Here is a 16084-nt window from a genome sequence, read left to right as displayed (position 1 = left end):
TACGGATCTCTCCAGTCTCTCCAGAAAAAAAGGGAATGATGCACGACCATTCAAAAATATGAGTGGGTAACGATACAAAGCTTAATGGAAATGGGTGAAGTTTCTCTTTAAGGTTATTCAGTCCTAGAACCATCTTTTTAATGGCTGTTCCTCGAGTCCTCAATAAAAAGCTATATTCTTAATCATATACAGAATAAAATGTTTCTGACAAAAATGTTCTTATGGATTAAATGCCTAAAAGGAAGGCCAAGGAACTTCAAATGCACCATAAACTTCTGTAATTTGAGTTTTAATTTCCAATTTACAAACAGAAGTAGGTTGGAACTGGAATACAATCACAAGGGTCATTTTATTTTATGATTTTGCTAAGCCCGGCTCATAAATGAAGGATTAAACTGTCCGGTAAACCACCACCACTCTCTGAAGCTTAGTGGGCAGGGGGTTCTGGTGGGCTAGTACGTTATGGAAATCACTGTAGGTTTGAATCATAAGATCTGGTCTATGTATCCAGGCTTCTAACCCCACATCACAGTGTCATCTAACACCACATCACAGTGGCTTCTTCCGCAGTTTCCCCTGGACTATCGTTTCCAGTTACCTGTGCACTTCCCAACTAAATAAAAAATAAAAAAGTATTTAATGCAGCTTACAGATTTATGCCAATCATAGCCATCTCTGGACCATATACCTCAGGAAGCGTCTTCTTTAGCTGTTTGTAAGGACCGATTGCTTAGGCCAAAAGATTCCCTCCTTCTCCTACAAAACTATTTCCGGTTTCCTTTGCAATACTTTGAAACAAAACAAAAGCACATTTACTTTCATCAACAGACTGGCTTTCACATAGCTTTTGGCCTTCAGACTGTGAATAAATATTAATGAAAAAAAAAAAATAATGAATCAAGAATGCAACAAATACATTTTGATCTAGTTAGGATGTATAAAACTAGGGTTTAGGACCTAATAAACTAGGGTTGCGGATATGAAATCTAGGGTTTAGGAATCTGTTTGAGTGAGATTACCTGCGCTTCTTTAAATGTTCATATTGATAATACAATCCAAGTAGTGTGGCCTGTGAAAAAGATAAGGCATAAGTACCCTAACATGCTTTGTACCCTAAAATGCTTAGCACCCTAAAATGCATGTATTTTGAGGTAGGTCCCTTGATAGAACTAACAAGAGTCCCTGAACAATATGATTCAACTTACAGCCAGAACTGAAAGCCCTCCTTGGATAGTTGCAGCCCACTCAAAGGTTAGATGTTGAGTGAGAACGCCACCCATCATGGGTCCATAAAACATCCTTTGTAGAAGAAGAAAAAGTGCTTATTTTGAGCACAAAAATGCCCTGAGGAAGTGCAGGAATAAATGTTGGTTGAAAAGTACCAAAGGGCACTTAAAACATGAAACACATTGTGTCATCTTCAGTTGAGCCAGTATGGATAACAATAGTTTATTTAAGTGGATATCATTTAATATTTACCTAAATTCATGCTAACTGAACGGGCGGCATTGCAATAACTGAATTCATTGTGTTTACCTTGAGGTAGCTTTCAAGCATCATGTGTACCGCGGGGCTGACGGATTATCTGATAATCAACCAATAGGCTAAACTCCCTAGGACTTACCCCATGGACCAACAGGCCCCAAAGAGTCCAGACACCATTCCCAGAGTGCTAAGTCCATCTTCAAAGCCCTGTTCACTGTCCCCCAAGAAGAATGTTGGAAATTAAAAATAAGTAATATGTTATATTAGGATAATATTCATACTCTACAGAGGCTAGGGGAATATGGCAGATGTAACCCTGAAGTTACTCACTGTGCCGCGGCAATGATCTCTGGTAGGCTAGGCATGAGACTAAGGCCCAAACCAAAGCCAATCACGCACAGCATGAAGATCAACAACCACAGCTGGCTACCATGAGGAACACAGAACAAGAGAGGAAACGTCACCTCACTTACCCAGGCAGGAGGGTTTGACTTATCACAATCATTTGATTATGCACTCAGCACACCTGGTAATGTGGAGAAACGGCGCTGGACCAAGAAAACAGAAACAGAGCCCTGAGAGAAGGCCACCGAGAATCAAGAACCAACGTCTTGAGGTCTGAAATAACGACCAATAGGAGTCTGTCAGAATGGTATTGAGGTAAGAGACAAGTGTAGTCATAGTCATTGCTTCATTCAGAAGATCTGCACTCCCAATGACCCCACTTGAGACTCACAGGATATTTATCAGCAAAGAAACCGAAAACTGGCGAGCTCAGACCGTAAGGTAAGGAGACCCCCAGGAAGAGGAGGCCCACATAGCCCGGGGTAAGACCGAACTAGATAGAGAGAGGGATTATTACTTTGGGATATAAGAATGTGACAAACAATCACAGACCCCCCTAACCCCCCGCCCAGAGATTTGTATTTGTTCTAAGACACAGAGAGACTGTAATTTCCATTCTTTTTTTAGACATAACAAACCATTCTAGAACATTGTAACACTTGGTTGTATATTTTACCTTCTCAATCGCGTATAGGGACAAGGTAGTGTCCAGGAAGCCCAGGCCTGAGCTTAAGCTGAACATGAAGAAGCAGATGAGCAATACTTTGGGTACTTTCAGCAATTGCAAAAAGGAATTCTCAGAGGGCTCTGCAGCTGTGTGACAAAAAAAGCATGATAAAGTATTGACATGATTAGTTATTACCCCAGGAAGTCCTCTTTATCTTTATGTACGGAAATCGATGAACGCCTACCGCAGCTGGGCATGACGATGATGTTGAATGGAACCATCAGCAGTAGGATACAGCCCAGAACAATGAAGGGAAGCTCGTATCCGTAAGCCTGGTACAGCCAGCCTCCTAAAGGAGGCCCCAGAATGAGACCCAGTCCGGTGAACATCTCCAAACTACCCTGGTCGGAACAATACGAGGGAAAGAAGGCTTGTACATTGGAATTGTTGCTACTGTAGAAGAATGTAAGCATGACGGCCAGCAGTTTGTTAACTTTTATGGCAAATATGGGTGAGGCAAAACAAGGCATCATGTGCTTTCTCAGTGACCCACACACCTCACCTACATGCCAGTGACATCAGGGCAGGCCAGACCTACCAATACAGTCGCTACATTGTTTGGAAAGACTTTAGATGCCAATGCGATGGAAGAGGTTGCGGCAGCAGCGAAGCCAATGGCGTCGATGCTCCGCACAATGAAGCAGAGAGCGATGAACACCGTCCCCGAGGGAGCTCTGTCAAGGAATCTGTAACAAGAGGGATAATCAAGATGATTCACTGCCAACACCAAACCACATCTGAACGACTAGAATCGTCAACATGACTCAGGTAAACGTTTTCCTTCGACACGACCGTTCCTCCCAGACTGTAGCTCTGTTCTACCTTTTTGAAGAGATTTTCTCCACCGCTCTTGATTTACCTCACCCCACCAAACTAACATCCCTATACTCTCTACATTGTCCCCTCTCTCAGACAATAACACCGTCTTATTCAACCCCCGACCTATCACCCAGACCCTCCGTCCTATCCCCTCACACCTTCTACAGACCTTTTACTGGCTGATCTACAAGTGTGCACACAAGCTTTGATCTGATGATCTTCTCTGATGCTCTGATCTGATGTTCTGATCTGATGCTCTGATCTGTTGCTCTGATGTGATGCTCTGATCTGATCAACACCCGGATCAACACCCCGTTTTGTTTGGAGGGTGAAGCTCCGTCTGAGCAGCGATGTGTTTAATGTCCACGTCCAAGTGAGGGTTAGGCTCCGGACACCTATAGTATCACACCACGTTGTGTGGTGCATTCAAATATACAACAACCCTCATTATAAAGATGGTACAAAAAAAGTATCATCAAATGGGGATAACATGCCCCTCTTTTCTCAAACCCTCAAGTGCCAAATAAACTGGCGCCAAACGGCACGCGTCAAACCAACCGCCCCCATTATTTCCGATGCACAATCACACACCGGCCAGGCGCACTCCGTCCCGCTATCTTTCACGCCACTGTCCTATTCCCTAGCGTCGCCGCCCCTCAAAAAGTGTTTTTTTAAAGCTGTTTGGTACATCCCGGCTTGATACAAGGTCCTGTACATATGGAGATTACCAGAGGATGGCTCTACCGTCCTCATATTGACTCCCATGTTAAAAAATATACTATTTTAAAAGTAGAATATCTGAAAAACACGCGATTCCAAGCTATTCAGAATATTTTAAAATTTGAATGGAGTAGGTGAAAAATTTAGGAAGGAGGTAGGTCCCAAAGTTTGTAGAGAATAAGAAAGAAAGAAAGAAAGAAAGAAAGAAAGAAAGAAAGAAAGAAAGAAAGAAAGAAAGAAAGAAAGAAAGAAAGAAAGAAACTTATGAAGAACAATAGTTGAGCGCTGCATGCAGCACTCACCTAACTACTTGCGTAAAGATGGAAAGAATTTTGGCAGATTCTGAGTTTGCGGTTAAAAAGATCATCAGTGAAACATCGTGGCGACACAAATGACACCTCTAGCTAAATGTAGTAACCTAGAGAACCAGCTACAACCTTGATTTCATCCAAACGAGCCGTTGTCTTTAGAGAACGGTGAATTGCATTGGCTTCTATGAGCTGTCGGCTTTCAGCCGCGAGCTTAGGGACCGTCTGCAAAGTGCAAAACGGAAAACGCAAAACGAATAGCGTCGCCATAATTGACTCCAGAGCTCCAGAACTTCATATAGGCACGGCCACTATATGGTCTTACTACAACCATTCGTTTTGAAAAAGATATCTCCTCTTATTTTTATGGATTTCTTGTTTGCAACAATTTCAATAGCGTCGCCATTGTTTACTCTAGAGCCCCAAAACTTGCTCCATATAGGCATGGCCTCTATATGGTCTTACTACAACCTTTAGTTTTGAAAAATATATGTACTCTTATTTCTAAGGATTTTTTTTTTGCAACAATTTCAACAACGTCGCCATTGTTGAACCTAGAGCTCCAAAACGTGTTCCATATAGGCACGGCCTCTATATGGTCTTACTACAACCTTTAGTTTGGAAAAATATATCTCTTCTTATTTTTAAGGATTTCTTGTTTGCAACAATTTCAATAACGTCGCCATGGAGCTCCAAAACTTGTTCCATATAGGCATGGCCTCTCCTACAACCTTTAGTTTTGAAGAACATATCTTTTATTTTTAAAGAATCTTTATTTGGCCAAAATTTCAATATCCATTATTTTGTTTGCAGAAACGTCAATAGCGTCGCCATTATTGACTCTAGAGCACTAGAACTTGTTCCAGATAGGCATGGCATCTATATAGTCTTACTAGTACCTTTAGTTTTGAAAGATATCTCTAGAGTCAATAATGGCGACGCTATTGAAATTCCTTAACGGTCCCATGGTATGAAAATCGCACTTTATGAGGTTTTCTAACATTAATATGCAGTGCCTTAAGAACAATAGGGCCCCGCCTTTTTTATTTATTTTTTATTTAATTATTATGCATTAACAAAGTACAAAACTCTCATAGGGAACAAAAAATAAAGGAGAAAGGGATTGTTGCCAGCGGGCAGCCGGCAGCCGAGGGACCACCGCCTCTGCGCTGCCTGCTGCCCGCTGCAGGAGGCGGTGATGCCTAAGTGCTGCCTGCTGCCGAGGCGGCGGTCCCTTTCTCCTCCATGTCGTGGTTCAGTCTACTTCAGATTTATGTGGACGTGGAAGAACCAGAGACGTCGGACAACCCGACGCAGTCGTTTCAGATCCATAATATCGTCTGAAGGCTCCCACAGCTTTTGGCCGTGATAATATATATTATATGATATGTATAATATGATATAACTTAGATATAGAGCTCCAGGGACTCCCGCCGGAGCACCCCGAGTGTTCTAGAATGTTTACAGAACACGGCCAAAGGCTGTGTGCGCCTCGCCATTGCGATGCATCCACTGTAAACAGAGCGTATGGAACCGTGGCCGCAAGCTGCTCAGGGCCACACCCCCACCCTCCTCCTTGACCCGCCTCTCTCCTCCTCATTTGCATTAAAGCTACAGACACGGAAACGGCATGTTTGGGAAAAGCTCAATGTGCGACTGGCTCGTAGTGGCTGTAATCCGGGAACGTCTTCAAATACTGTGTTAGGGGCCCACTAATATCTATATTAAAGCATCCATAAAGTAGCATGCCATGGGACTTTTAAAAAATAAGAAGAGCTATATTTTTCAAAACTAAAGGTTGTGGTAAGACCATAATGAGGCCATACCTATATGGAACAAGTTCTGGTGCTTTAGAGTCAATAATGGCGACGCTATTGAAATTTTTGCAAAAAAAAATTATATTGAATTTTTTGGCCAAATAAAAATTCCTCAAAAATAAGAAGAGATATATTTTTCAAAGCTAAAGGTCGTAGCAATACCATCTAGAGGCAATGCCTATATGGAACACGTTTTGGGGCTATAGAGTCAATAATGGCCACGCTATTGATTTTTTTGCCAAATAAAATTCCTAAAAAATACGAAGAGATATATTTTTCAAAACTAAAGGTTGTAGTAAGACCATATAGCCTACATGGAACAACTTTTTGAGCTATTTCAATAATGGCGACACTGTGATCACAGAAATGTCCATGTTTTAGCCTCTGTTAAACTACATTTATAAGTTTACATGCTAGCTTAAACTTATTGAGTAGTACGCTAACATATTTCTGTCATTTAATTTGTGTAGGAGCTCACGTTAATAAGAGTTGACCGGAGGATATTGTGGTTATTTACACCTTCGTCCAGTATGTTTTCTGTGTTTTAATGTATTGATTGCAACATGCCCTTTTGATGTTGTACTCCTTGGGAGAGGAGCTCACGTTAATAAGGGTTAACCGGAGGATATTGTTGTTATTTACACCTTTGTCAGAATAAACGGAGATTGCCTCCAAAGATATCCTGGGGGGTATACCACGAACCTCGCTGAACATACCCAGGCTTTCTTGGGAAAACCTGGCTCGACAGAGCCGCAACTCGCAATCAGAGTTAAATGGTACCACGAAGCTCACTTTAGATTCAATTAGTTGAACCAAGTTTTCCGCTTTAGGTTCAGTGCGCGTTCACTTGAAAGGGGCGTTTTTTGCGTCATTTTTCTCGACTTTACGATAGATCAAGCAGTCTATATGCGTATAAGTGAAAAGATTCTGCATATTGTCTATAAAATAACTATGCGAAATGCAGAATTGTTTGCCATTAATCCAAATAGAATGATGATGATTTAAAAAATGCATAAGCAACGTCCATCCTGCCTTATTCTATCATTTAGGGAATTCACTTTAAATACACCCTATGTAAGAAATGTATCGCATATTTTCGACCGCTGAGAGGTAGCGGCTGTAGCGTAGTGGATTAGTATAAGAACCGAACGCCAGCGACCGGGGTTCAAATTCGCCGGTCTATCATCATGCATTTTTCCCCCATAGATGTGGTGCCAGCACGGCCTTGAAAATATGGGTTCAAGTTCGAAATAAGCACAAAAATATAATTCCATAAGCTTTAGTGAATAGGTATTCGATATGCATGAGAATTGGGACTTTTTAAGCTTCACATAAATTCGCGTCACTTGGGAGTCGAACCCCCCGCGCAGAAATTCAAGACTGATGCCCTACCTCCACTCTAGCACTCTGTCACGGAGGCACAATGCGCAACAGAAAGCATTGTCTACATAAGGTCCACCCTCTGATGAGAATCTGTATCTCTCATGAAGAACCTCAATTTCGTTGTTTGCACAATGACAATAAAGTCTGAAATCTGAATATCGTCAGACAATGCCAAGGGATCGGTTCTGTCCCGTAAAACCCTCTGTCTCCGGAGAGACGCCTGTACGAGAAGTGCACCGAGGTCCACGGGAACACCGACAAATGGTGACGCCATTGTCAGAGGAGGGGCTAGGGAGCTACGCACGCCGATTTAAGTAGCCGATTTCCGGCTAGACTAAGCCGAAAAACTGCTCCCGACCAGTTTTGGTTGCGAGCATAAGTCACCATGGTGATACAGCGACGCTAAAAGAGATCGATTTTCATGGTACAACTAACCCAGGCTTTGAGGTCAACATACCTTGCTAACCCTCTAAGCGAGCTTCGTGGTACAGGCCCCTGGTCTGAGCCTCTTCATCCAAAAAACAACGCAGACAACGCCAGAAACTAACCTATAGAGTCAATAATAGCCACGCTATTGAATTTTTTGACAAATAATAATTCCTCAAAATAAGAAGAGATATATTTTTCAAAACTGAAGGTTGTAGTAAGACCATTTGGAGGCCATGCCTATATGGAACAAGTTCTGGGGCTTTAGAGTCAATAATGGTGACGCTATTGAAATTGTTGCTGCATAAAAAATCCTTAAAAATAAGTAGAGATATAATTTTTCAAAACCAAAAGGTTGTAGTAAGACCATATAGAGACCATATGGAACAAGTTTCGGGGCTCTAGAGTCAATAATGGCGACGCCATTGACCATTTGACCATTGTGGTCGTTTTCCGTTTTGCAATTCGCAGACGGTCCCTAAACTCGCGGCTGAAAGCCGACAGCTCATAGAAGCCAATGCAGTTCACTGTTCGCTAAAGACGGCTCGTTTGGACGAAAACAAGGTTGTAGCTGGTTCTCTAGTACATTTACCAAGAGGTGTCATTTGTGTCGCAACGATGTTTCACTGATCTATTGAACCGCAAACTCCAAATCTGCTTATTTCTTTCGATCTTTACGGATGTTGCTTAACTCCAATAATTGTTCTTACACAACTGGTTTATTCCAAGCTCTCGACAGCATAACAATCCAGCATCGCCACAACGGCTGGAAAAAAATCATAAATAATAACGTAAATAATATAATAAATATAAATTAACAATCGCCCCTCTTGGCGCCTCTATTATCTTATTTTGGTAAGGCTCGGACTTGTAAAACAGTATTTTTTAATAAACTCCTGGTACGCCAAGTTGTTGATGCTTCGTTTAATATGTAGGGGCTCTAGTCATGCTACTGCAGAGGTTTGGTGCTATTTTTAGCAATATTAGTGGTTAAACAATTGCAGATTTGGAAGCGTTCACATTGCCCCTTGCCAATGCAAGGTAAGCCATTTAGGCTATTAGCGTTGCTCTGGGCAAGCTCTATGCTCATTGATCAACGCAAAAAAATTCTGGAAGGCTTATTTTATGGGTTTTCATGTTGAAAAATACCCTTGGTTAAATTTTTCGCCGGGATTACATTTTAAGCCCACATACACGTAGTAAAGAGCTTGTTCAAATTATAAATCAATTTATAAAGATATTACTCCCATGTCCTCTCCCAGGCTCCATACTATTCTAATCAACCATCAAACCAAAGGACTTTAATCTCCCATCTTTGGTACTTACCCAAACATGATAGTGCATCCTCCTGACACAAACAGGCCTGACACAAGCATGAATTTTGCACCAATCTGGACAATCTGAGAACCAGGTAGAAGAATATGTCATACAATCATAGAAGAGAATAACCTAAATATGAGATGGACGTAAAGAGCTTAATTGACCTACATATGTCCCCATTAGCAGCGCACCAATGATGTTGCTGAACGCATAACAGCTGAATATGAGCCCGATGGCCGTCTGGCTGGCTCCCTTATTGACCGCCTGCGTTGGAAAAAAGAGGAGGGATGATGACAAACTAATTTGATCCTTTGCGGTATTGTCGTCTAGGAGAGTAAATATTCAACAAGTGGTTTATTCAGAGACTCTGGAGGTGGTTCATGAAGCATCTCTCGAACACGGGTAAGAATTCAGTTCATATTGGAAGTGGGCGTAATGGTAAATAAGCCACGCTTACAGGTTCTAATTCGGGCATGTAGGGTAACCCTACATGCCCACTGCACCGTCAGGGTTCGCCGGGTTCTTCCCGCTTCCTCCTGCTTGTTGCGATGCAAGATGACCCGCTTTCCCGCTTTTCAGTATCGTCAGAGCCCGAGTAGCGTCACAGTGCTTAAATTTGCATACGCAATCTGATTGGATGACGGATCCGTCGCTGCCGAAAAAGTTGAAAATTGTTCAACTTTTTGACGGAGCCGAAGGCTCCAACGGAACGGACGGATCTACAATGCATTGCGCGTCCGTCCCCATTCAAAGTCAATGGAGATCAGTCAACGGACGGAGGTAGTGGGCACGAGGCCGGCGTAACCCTACATGCCCACTACCTCCGTCAGTCAACGGACGTGGGAAGGCGTGGCTGACTCAGCCAATCAAATCGGTTCGCCGGGTTCTTCCCGCTTCTTCCTGCTTGTTGCGAGGCAAGATGACCCGCTTTCCCGCTTTCCAGTATCGTCAGAGCCCGAGTCGCGTCACAGTGCTCACATTTGCATACGCAATCTGATTGGATGACGGATCCGTCGCTGCCGAAAAAGTTGAACATTTTTAAACTTTTTGACAGCCGAAGGCTCCAACGGGACGGACGGATCCACAATGCATTGCGCGTCCGTCCCCATTCAAAGTCAATGGAGATCACTCAACTGACGGAGGTAGTGGGCACGGGGCGTAACCCTACATGCCCACTGCATGCGTCCGTTGACTGATGTGGGAAGGCGTGGCTGACTGATGGGGCGTGGCTGACTGATGGGGGAGTAGTCTTTGCAGATGCATCCGTCAGCCAATCAAATCGCTTCGCCGGGTTCTTCCCGCTACTTCCTGCTTGTTGCGATGCAAGATGACCCGCTTTCCCGCTTTCCAGTATCGTCAGAGCCCGAGTCGCGTCACAGTGCTTAAATTTGCATACGTGATCTGATTGGATGACGGATCCGTCGCTGCCGAAAAAGTTGAACATTTTTCAACTTTTTGACTGAGCCATGACTTACGCCCCGTGCCCACTACATGCGTCCGTTGACTGATGTGGGAAGGCGTGGCTGACGCCCCGTGCCCACTACCTCCGTCAGTTGACCGTTGCCCATTGACTTTGAATGGGGACGGACGCGCAATGCATTGTGGATCTGTCCGTTCAGTTGGAGCGTTCGCCACCGTCAGAAAGTTGAACAATTTTCAACTTTTTCGGCAGCGCCAGTTCCGTCATCCAATCAGATCGCGTATGCAAATTTAAGCACTGTGACGCGACTCGGGCTCTGACGATACTGGAAAGCGGGAAAGCGGGTCATCTTGCCTCGCAACAAGCAGGAAGAAGCGGGAAGAACCCGGCGAAGCGATTTGATTGGCTGACGGATGCCCCTGCAAAGACTACTCCCCCATCCGTCAGCCACGCCTTCCCACGTCCGTTGACTGACGGTGCAGTGGGCACGAGGCGTGACTGATGGGGGAGTAGTCTTTGCAGATGCATCCGTCAGCCAATCAAATCGGTTCGCCGGGTTCTTCCCGCTTCTTCCTGCTTGTTGCGAGGCAAGATGACCCGCTTTCCCGCTTTCCAGTATCGTCAGAGCCCGAGTCGCGTCACAGTGCTTACATTCGCATACGCGATCTGATTGGATGACGGATCCGTCGCTGCCGAAAAAGTTGAACATTTTTCAACTTCTTGACTGAGCCGAAGGCTCCAACGGAACGGACGGATCCACAATGCATTGCGCGTACGTCCCCATTAAAGTCAATGGGGATCACGCAACGGACGCATGTAGTGGGCACGGGGGTAACTCAGACCCATCATACGAACCCCGGGCAACATGTGGCCGGCTGGTTCTGAGTGGCCCGCGAGTAAGAAAAAAGAGATTAAAAAAAGATGAATTGATAAAACGTGTATGTGAAAACTGCTGATAAGAAGTTACAGTAGGCCTAAATATCGGAAAAGGAGAAGGGCTTTTATTGTGAAAATTCATGGTGTGCGTGATCTTCATGAGGAGTGTGGTTGTTTAGCAAGTGGCATTTAACTTTCTCATTGATGACAACAAGTACAGATAGAGATCAGTCTCATTGATGAACACCTGTCAGCTGTGCTGCGCATAGCCCCATCAGAGTTACACCTGACTTCAGTGCACTTGTTCAAGCCCATCAGCGATGTCCCACTGAGTACTTTTCTATGTTTGGGTTGTAATGCGAATTCGATTATTTTATTCACATTCATTTGGAGTGAATTTGAATTACAAATGCTTAAGAGTTACAGCAATACATTTTCTATAATCCAATCGAATGGTTAAGACACGACAGAATTTCCTAGGTCCTCAAAGGCATTCGGAATTTCTTACGTGGTCCCCAATGAAACATAATTGCCCACCCCGGTTTAGCTTACATGCGAACTCATAAAACCCTATATAGTTTTGTCCACTATGTGGCGAAGAAACCATTCCTAACTGGTGTTAGCTTGAAACATGTGGGGTTTCCCCACATACGTCGCATAAAATATATACATTGCATGTTAAATAGGCTGCCTACATTGTCATGGCTGTCATGGCTGTACACGTGAAGCCTTTTAAACAGACCTAATCAATGAACACTCGGCTACAAAGCTCACCTCGTTGGGGAAGAACGGGCCAAGTATTGAATAGCAGATCATTGAGCCAAAGTTGACAGAAGCCACGGATATTAATGTGAAGATCTGTGTCCGCGACATGCTCCTTGTTGGTCCATCTTCATAAAGTAAAAAAAGGGACCACGGTTATCTCCAAGATGCATGGATAAAATGCATAGTAGGTAGCGTCTATTTTAACTTAAATAAAGATGATGAATGAAATGCGTTGGCTGCTAGGTTATTTAACTTGAACCACTCACCGTGTTCTGTGAGAGCAGTGTTTTCTGTGGGCTCCATGTCCAACGTTGGATCTTGGTTTTCTTCCGTGTTAAAAATTATAAAATGTGTCAAAAGCATTAGAAAGTACAATATTAAATAATCCTCCGGATTATGAAGGCCAAAACAACGGGGATCTACAGGGACTAAAATAAGCAGCAGAGTCTGAACCCCATTAATATAAAGGCTGTCCTATTTGGCATGAGGCACTTTACACAGAGGACAATAAACGAGAAACCTAGGCCTGTGGAAAGTAGACATAGGCTTACACCCCTAAAATGTCCAAATCATGCAATCCGAGACCTTATTTCATAAAGACCCTTTTCTTATTCCTTTTTACTTGACTGTTGTCTCACTGAAAGAATTTGTAGGGAAAGAAAGACTACCAAACCACTAATTAATAAAGGTTTAGGTATTAAAGCAATACACCGAGAATACCTAGGCTACATAGCGCGTTTCAAAATGAAACGCCTGTCATGTATTCTGCTGAATAATAGTGGACCACGGTCCATTGCGGCACGCCACCTAGGTGACTTTACTGGGATCCTTACAAACACAAAGACGCAGGGTGGTGGTATTGAATCATCTTTATTGTGCAGATGAATTAACCATGGCGCTGGTGCTCCATGCAGCAGCTCTCACACCAAGTGTGTGTGTGCGTGGCTGGTTGGCTTGTTTCACCTGTGCACTGATTACACTATGGGCAACAGGTGTGCATCCCTTCATATTCATATCATTTAAATTAAAGAAGCAAATAGTAACCAAAACTCAAAGCAAGGTAAGTTTATTCTTGAGCATACTTCAAATCAGTAGGCCATTCATAGTACTTCACTATTGGAAGTAATCATGTTAAAAGTAGGCCTATTACAATAGAAATGAAAGACAATTGTTTAAAATATTTTTTATTGTGAAAGATAATTTAATTAGAGTAAACATTGTTGTGCTTTGTAGTGACCGATGGAGCGGTGGTGAAATCTGATATATTGTAAAGGAAAACAAATCTCTTTGCATTGCTTGCTAGAAATAGGTTACAGGTTTTGCGACAACAGTACATGTGAGTGTGCGTGTCAACGTGTACATTTTGGCGGCTCATTGACACATTAGCGGCTAAACAGATGAAAAAATGCTTACTTTATAATTAGTTGTTGCTGCCCTCTGGAGAGATGACGTATTGCATTATTTGGTCACATCTTAACTTGCTTACTGTACGTCCACACCAGAAGCGAATTGAGCTACCATATCGCCGGAAGTCATTCACTTTCTATGGGCAAGAGCGACCAAAGCGACCAACGCTACCAGCGGCCAAAGTTGAGCGACCAGAGCGTCCAAAAAAAGTTGAAAACTGTTGAACTTTATGCAAATTACTATGACGCGTTTCAGCGGCAAAACACTAGCCGCGTTTACATGGACACATCTATGCCGCATAGATTTCTATGCGGCATAGAAAATGGTCATGTATACGCCTCATTCGGAATACAATTATCTGTTCGGCATAGATTCTATGCCGAATAGAATAGGTGGTGTAGTCCGTTTTAAATCGCCATGTATACACTTATTCCGCATAGATTGGGGTTTAATTTAGAGCAGCCGCAGTAGTTCACTGAGCTCCGTCGGTACTTTTAAGCACACCGAACTTCACCGCTGTCAAGGAAAGTGGATTTATTGCCTGATTCACGTCTTTGTTATCACTCCGTAAAAGTAGTCTGGTAAGCGTGTCCGGTTGCTAAGCGACGGGACATGGGTGTTTATTAATGAGGTGTCCGCGCGCGTCCGAGATAACTGTAAATGAGTAGGCTACTACTAGTACTTTTGCAGGCTGAACGTTAAAATACTTCTTAACTTAGAGAGATGGCAGCTGCAGTAGTGCGCAATTGGACCTTCGAGGATTCCTGGTCACTAAATTCCCGTAAGACCACTCTCTCCCACCAGTCTTGGCTGCGGACTCGCATCCAAATTCCTCTTGTTTGCGGCGGAGCATAGGGTAAATATAAAGATCTGACGAGAAATTGACGTTGCTGCGCTGTCCTCCTCCTTCTTAATTTAAGGAGCAGGCAGAGAAAAGCTCTCTCCTGCTGTGCTTTCATTAAAATCAAATTTAAAATCCCCGATAGTGATAAGACATCCATTATGTCGCCGTCGGCCAGAGACGTGTCAGGTGTGCGCGAGAGACATAACGGACACTTTTGTTACTGCCATGTATACAGTACATTCGGAACACATTTTAGGAACAGATCTATGCCGCATAGAAATCTATGCGGCATAGATCTGCCATGTAAACGCGGCTAGTGACAGCCAATCGGAATGTAGACGCTCTTCGCTTGCGTGGATCCCAGGGAACACCGGCAGGCACTTTTGAATTGTACGTCATGACTTGAGCGACCAAAGCGAACAGAAATATTCGCAGCGAAACTTTATGAGCGCTGGTGTGGACGTAGTTATAGTGGTTCAGTACGATTCTTTGTGTCATTTAAGAGCACACGTGACTCCAGTCGTTTATTTGTTAAGGTCACTGCTACTTCAGATTACATTCATTTCACCTTATTCAGGTACAGTAGTTATTAAAGTGTTGGAAACATGTGAAAAAGCTGATTGCTAAATCTTTAACTACATCACAGCATGGTCCATGGTAGCCTGGCATGTTCCCATGATGAGGTCTGTTTGAGCGTCAGGGTTTGGTCAGGAGTGTAGCACCACGTCACCAGGCGGGCTCTGCCAGACTAGTGTCAGGGTGGGGTCAGGTGGTTTCATTAGCGCAGGCCATTATACACACACTATGTATGAAATAATCAGTGTAAGCCATTCACCATACCATCCCTTCCGCAAGTCATTGTACCATTCAGACAGGCAATCAAAATCATGGGGTTCAAAACAAAAACAAATTTGTGGCGAACTTTGCAAGACATCTTAGTTCTAATCTGGTATGTGACTGCTCACACAGGCCGGATAAATGTCAGCAGCTGGTCTAAAGCCACAATGAACAAGTCTTGATTGTTACATGTAAATATTAATTCAATGTATACAAAATAAAGACCAGCCAGGGGTGCCCAACCAGTCGATCGCGGTCTACCAGTAGACCGCCGACAGATCCCAAGTCGACCGCGAGGGGTGAAGAAGAAAAAAAAAGATTTATTATTATTATTATTATTATTTTTTAAATAAAATAAAATTTGCGCGGGACATATACGCGCGGTAGCGCATGCGCTGTCAACAGCAGTTGAAAGCCGTCAACTGAAGTCCGTAGGTTCACGATACAACCTCCCCCCCCCCCCCGCTTGAAGGTAGGTTTGCAATATTGACACTAGGCCGGTAGATCTCGGGAGGTTGGCTACTTGAAAAGTAGGTCTTGGGTCAAACACTCTATAATCGTTCTTCCAATAATTATGATTTCTTA

The 16084-nt window shown here is 43.4% G+C and overlaps 1 protein-coding gene across 6 annotated transcripts; it reads right to left on the bottom strand.

Moving 5' to 3' along the window:
* Positions 1-275: 275 nt before the first annotated feature.
* Positions 276-16015, bottom strand: LOC130382221 (MFS-type transporter SLC18B1-like). 6 transcript variants are annotated; one of them, XM_056589835.1, is made up of 15 exons: positions 13245-16015; positions 12678-12737; positions 12421-12536; positions 9519-9614; positions 9357-9430; positions 3096-3243; positions 2742-2898; positions 2507-2643; positions 2222-2323; positions 2012-2103; positions 1816-1911; positions 1625-1699; positions 1206-1299; positions 1020-1069; positions 276-788 (listed from the first exon to the last, which is right to left on the bottom strand). In XM_056589835.1, exons 2-15 carry the CDS (start codon positions 12712-12714, stop codon positions 731-733), a joined length of 1332 nt encoding a protein of 443 aa, XP_056445810.1. In that variant the 5' UTR covers positions 12715-12737; positions 13245-16015; the 3' UTR covers positions 276-730. The 6 variants fall into 6 exon arrangements, with proteins under 6 accessions (XP_056445810.1, XP_056445809.1, XP_056445811.1 ...); XM_056589834.1 differs by lacking the exon at positions 13245-16015 and adding an exon at positions 12997-13238; XM_056589836.1 differs by lacking the exon at positions 13245-16015 and adding an exon at positions 13132-13238.
* Positions 16016-16084: the final 69 nt, after the last annotated feature.

This window comes from Gadus chalcogrammus, chromosome 5 (genome assembly GCF_026213295.1).
Source record: "Gadus chalcogrammus isolate NIFS_2021 chromosome 5, NIFS_Gcha_1.0, whole genome shotgun sequence".
NCBI lineage: Eukaryota > Metazoa > Chordata > Actinopteri > Gadiformes > Gadidae > Gadus > Gadus chalcogrammus.
The sequence above is the reverse complement of the archived record's forward strand: the minus strand, read 5'-3'. Positions and strand labels throughout refer to the sequence as shown.